Raw genomic sequence first — 4,738 nt, forward strand, 5'->3', positions numbered from 1 at the left:
CCTACACGAGTCCTTGCTGCTCCTCATAACACACAAAAGTAGCAGAAGAAATCATGGGAAATCCTTTTAATATTATGCAAAATTATGTTGATTAAATCAATTTGCACAGTGTCTACAGTTCGCTGTTCTTGGCTCAGAATTTAAATTGCCTGAGCAGAATTTTAATCCCGGGCTGAAGGGCACATAATTATTTAGCCATTTGTTTCAGACACACAGGAATAGAGATCAAAGGGATCTCTTTTGGACAATAATGTGCCTTCAGCACTGGCCGGCATCAGGGGACGGCATGGTCAGGCATCCACCCGTGGCCCCAGTGCTGACCAGAACTACCTCCACAGTCTCAGGACTGCCTTGGAGGGATACCTGCTCTGAGTGGGTTATAGTCACCCACACAACCTCAACAACTTGAGGAGCTGCCCGTGGTTGCCCGGCTTGGCGCTGCTGAAGAACAGGGCACCACACACCCCAGTGCCTGTTATACAGCCTCCCCCTGGCTGAAGGGGCAGAGCCCTTCGCCCACCTCTTGCTGCAGCACAGTCCTGTTTCTGAACTTCTCTCTTTGACACCTTCCTAAGGCATCTCCTGCTCCCACAGCCCTGGTAGCCACCTCCTGCTCCGCTCTCCTGGAGTAACTGCCCCGGGTCCTAACTCTCAAAGCCAGGTGTAGTGGCACCGCACGGTAGCACAAGCCCTAGGAGACCCATCTGCCCTGCTGCTTTCTGCTGCCTCCCACCCATCCCCTGTGTGACTTCATTGGGTGGCTGGCAGTGTTCCCTCTAAGCTGAGTTAGTGTGAGCTAGCTCACAGTTTTTTAGCCTCCAGCTCACACATTTTTGTAGTCGCTCGGGAAGGATGGCTCCAGAGCAAACTAATTGATGCAGTAGCCAAATCGCTTGCTCACAACTTTAATGCCAGTAGCTCACAAAGTAGAATTTTTGCTCACAAGACTCCAGAGCTTAGAGGGAACATTGGTGGCTGGCCCACTGAGCAGCACCCCCCCCCATTCAAGTGCATTAGTCCAGATATTGCAGAAAGAGGAGGGGCAGCCCTGTCTGGAGAGGAGCGGGGGACGAAACCTCGCTACAAGAGCATTCACAAGAACCCGGAGCCGACCTTCGGGTGACGTAAATGTCATGTCTGCTGCAGGATGTCAGCGACCGAATAGAAAAAGAATCCTTAGATGGCCCAATCGTCAAGGAGCTGGAGAAAGGGGGGAGAGCGGTGGTGAAGATGGACTGGAGGGACCACATCACTGTCCCTTTACAGACAGGTAAACTTTTATTTGTGTGAAAGCGCCCTGATCTCCTCAGCCCAGAAAGCTAGCCCGATCTCCTCATATCTCAGAAGCTGAGCAGGGTCGGCCGTGGTTCGGAAATTGGAAGGGCAACCTCCAAGGAATACCAGGGCCAGGACACAGAGGCAGGCATGGCAAACCAGCTCTGAATCGTCTCTTGCCTAAAAAACAAGTCTAGCTCACCACCCAGTGCCCTAAAAGGGCAGTGCCCTAAAAGGGCAGTTCGGGTTGCCAGACAATCTTAGGATCTCCTGGCTATACTACACACAATGCCATACAATAATTATCATTACTATTTGTGTTAAAGTAGCTGGACCAAATTGGATGATGATATGTAATAACTGTGCCTCTCACACATCTTTTAATGATGGTGGGGGAGGGGAGAACACAAAACAAACCCAACTGTTTTGGAATTTGGGTTTGATACATTCCAAAAAGGAAGAACCATTATTGCATCTATGGTTTGGTTTTAAAAAAAATGTAATGGTGCTCCTTTTCTCATTTCCTTTTTCAGATCTTCGAAAATTCCGATCCTATAAAGGGAATTCAGTGAGAGATCTCCTGCGGGCCATGAGAAATAAGGTACTTGTATTTGGAGAAGGAAACGCATGGAGTCATGTTTTGAATTGGGGGGAGGGGAATAGCAGTTATGGTGCCTGGCCTCTCGCCCCACCTTCTGCACGTGGCTTCACAGAAATGGTCTTTCATTATGCACCTGCTTCTAGGGACACACCTGGCCGTTTCATTTGTCCATCATTCGTTTAAACAGTTTCTGAGTTCAAAGTACGGGCTGCTATGGGAACAAAAGAGATCAAAGTAGGTGCTTCTATGGAAAGAAAAGAAGCCTGGTTTAAGGAGGGTTTCTTCTCATGGGCTATGCTGAAAACATGTGAATTCCTTGCACAAGTTTTATTTCTATCTTCATCTTTTTCTCCTTCCAGAAACACCACTATAGAGAACTGCCCCCAGAAGTGCAGGAAACCCTGGGTTCTGTCCCGGATGACTTTGTGTGTTACTTCACATTGCGTTTCCCTCACCTTCTTTTGCACACCTACCGTGCGATGCAGATCTGCTCCCAGGAAAGACTCTTCCAGCCTTATTATATGCAGGACTCTGAGCAGAGACTTCCCGGAGATGCTGTTTGACTGATGGGGAGGGAAGGAGGGAGGGACTCCGTGTTCTTCGCACACACGCAGGGCTGTGAAACGGGCCTGGCCTTCGCAGGGTGACCAGAGGGATCACCAGAGAGCGAAACATCCTCTTGAAGAAATCCAGACTTTTCTCCAGTGTGCCTTGTATCCCGCCAGCTCAGAGTCAGGAAGAGAACCCCTGGTGGGAATCTCGGGGGAGGGGGGGGAGATGTGGTAATTTCCGGAACGCTTTACACCACAGAAGAGGGGAGGGGTCAAGAAACTGCTCCTAAGAGGAATGGTGGAGTATAAAATCATGCCACTTGGCCCAGGCATGACTATGATACAGGAAATGCTTAACACTGTAGTCTCCTTTTATGCTGGTGTTCAGCCAACTTGACTGCACAGAGATGTAAAGAGAAGAAGACACATTGACTGGAACCCGTACCTTTGCCAAGCATCTCCTGGATCTCAGGAAGGAGCCTTAGACTGTAGCACACCATTTCTGTGTCCAGTAGCACACCACGACCACAATCTGTACTTGAAGCAATGTCTTTGACATGAGGGAAGGATTGATTGTGAAAGGGAATACTGTGGTTTAAGTGTACGTGAAGCAGCAACACAAATGCAGCGGTTAAGGGAAGGGTATAGACCTCCAAAGCCTAGTTTCCAAATAATTTTGTATACACCTAACGTTGGTTATGAAATCGCAAGCGAAAAATGTCTGTCCAAATCCTACTAGTAAGATTTCACACCATAATGCTTTAAAAACAAATCTGGTGTTTCTGGAATAAGGTTCGTCTTTTGTCGTAATACTGGACATCCCTTGTGTGTTTGAAAGAAATCTCTTCAGATACCAGCTCTGGGGTCTTTACAAGAATATGAATACTTGGTAAGATGGTATAGATGGGGAAAGGGATAAAAAGGGTACTGCTCCTTAAATTTTGTTCATAAGATGATTAACTTCATCAGCCAGAGGCACCAGCTCTTGGTAGGTGGAAATTGAGCTGGATATATATTGGTTTTTTAAAAATGTGACATTTAGCATTTTAATTGCCAGACCGAGGTTCTTTCTATCAAGCTGTAGAATCCGTTTTCCCATCCACATGGGATATTTTGGAAAGTGAAAGCATTTTGAGGGATGCAGTTTTCCTTTTCACTGTCTCTAAAACTGTGATGCACATGGAGTGTGCAGAAAGCCCCAAGAATCCCCAGCAATGCGCCACAATGTTCCAATGTGATCTTTGTATTAGCCTTTTACAAAAAATATTTATTTTACATATTTATATTTATTTAATTTTTAATATAAAGTGGTACCATATTGAAATGGTACTAGTATAAGCATGCCAAATCTTTTCTTGAAAAAATCCTGTCTGGTGCAGTAGCCTTTTTTTTAAAAAAAGGGTGGGCAAGGAAAAGGTACACTGCATCAACAACGTTGTGCATTTTCAATAATTCTGGGTAAAATGTTTTAATACAAGCTTTTAATCTGCGTGATTGTGCTCCTGTGTGTCTTAAATTGATAAATTATTAATGGTTATCTGTATAATTGGGCATTGATAGGATGTCTGTTTTTTGTTTTGTTGTTGCTCTGTCTTTTGTTCTCTTCTTTGGGGCCTTACATCACGGGGAAGTGGATTTTTCTACTTTTGTAATGCAACAGCTGATATTAAGGTAAGATATCAACATGTGGATATTCCAGGACTTTAAAGCTTGAAAATAATGGCAGCCTTACCTAACGATTCAAATAATGTTTCATATTTTTATAGCTCTACTGTACAGTACTTTTATAATTCTTCTAAATAAGAACTTCATAGAGATTTTAAAAAATAAAATTAAAAAGTAGATTTTGAAACACTTGAGTGATATCTTTTCATTTTAGATTGGTGGGCACAATCCCATTCAGTGTGACCGAAAGAATACCTTCTCCCACCCTCTTTGGCGTTCCCATGAGAACAGATCAGCCATTACCCTGACTGGGAGGACATGAGACCCCAGACTACCCAGACATGAGATCCCAGGAGCTAAGCAGAGTTTGCCCTGCTTTGTAGTCGGATGGGAGACCACCAAGGGAGTCCAGGGTTGTTGTGTAGAGGCAGAGAAGGACAAACCAACTCTGAACATCTCTTGCCTTGAAAACCCTACAAGGTCACCAGAAATTGGTTCGGTGACTTAAGACCACTTTGCAGCACTTTCCTCAGCTCTGCAGCAGCCTGTGAGAAAGAGCCTCGAGAGATCCTCTTCCAGATCAGCCAGGTTCCCATCCCAGCAGAAGGTCCAAAGAAGCACAGAGGTCACTGGAGACTGAGGTCAC

At 45.5% G+C, this 4,738-nt stretch overlaps 1 protein-coding gene across 1 annotated transcript in view; it reads left to right on the forward strand.

Moving 5' to 3' along the window:
* LOC107112947 (serine/threonine-protein kinase/endoribonuclease IRE1-like) overlaps positions 1-3,171 on the forward strand; it is a gene marked incomplete at its 5' end in the record, with an annotated part of 10,683 nt that extends 7,512 nt beyond the window's left edge. Inside the window, 3 exons of the mRNA XM_015414157.1 lie at positions 1,147-1,270; positions 1,809-1,876; positions 2,236-3,171. Coding sequence (XP_015269643.1) covers positions 1,147-1,270; positions 1,809-1,876; positions 2,236-2,439 — 396 coding nt within the window. The remainder of the gene's footprint in view (positions 1-1,146; positions 1,271-1,808; positions 1,877-2,235) is intronic.
* Positions 3,172-4,738: the final 1,567 nt, after the last annotated feature.

The sequence above is a fragment of the Gekko japonicus genome, unplaced genomic scaffold (genome assembly GCF_001447785.1).
Source record: "Gekko japonicus isolate JY-2015 unplaced genomic scaffold, Gekko_japonicus_V1.1 scaffold6253, whole genome shotgun sequence".
Taxonomy (NCBI): Eukaryota; Metazoa; Chordata; class Lepidosauria; order Squamata; family Gekkonidae; genus Gekko; species Gekko japonicus.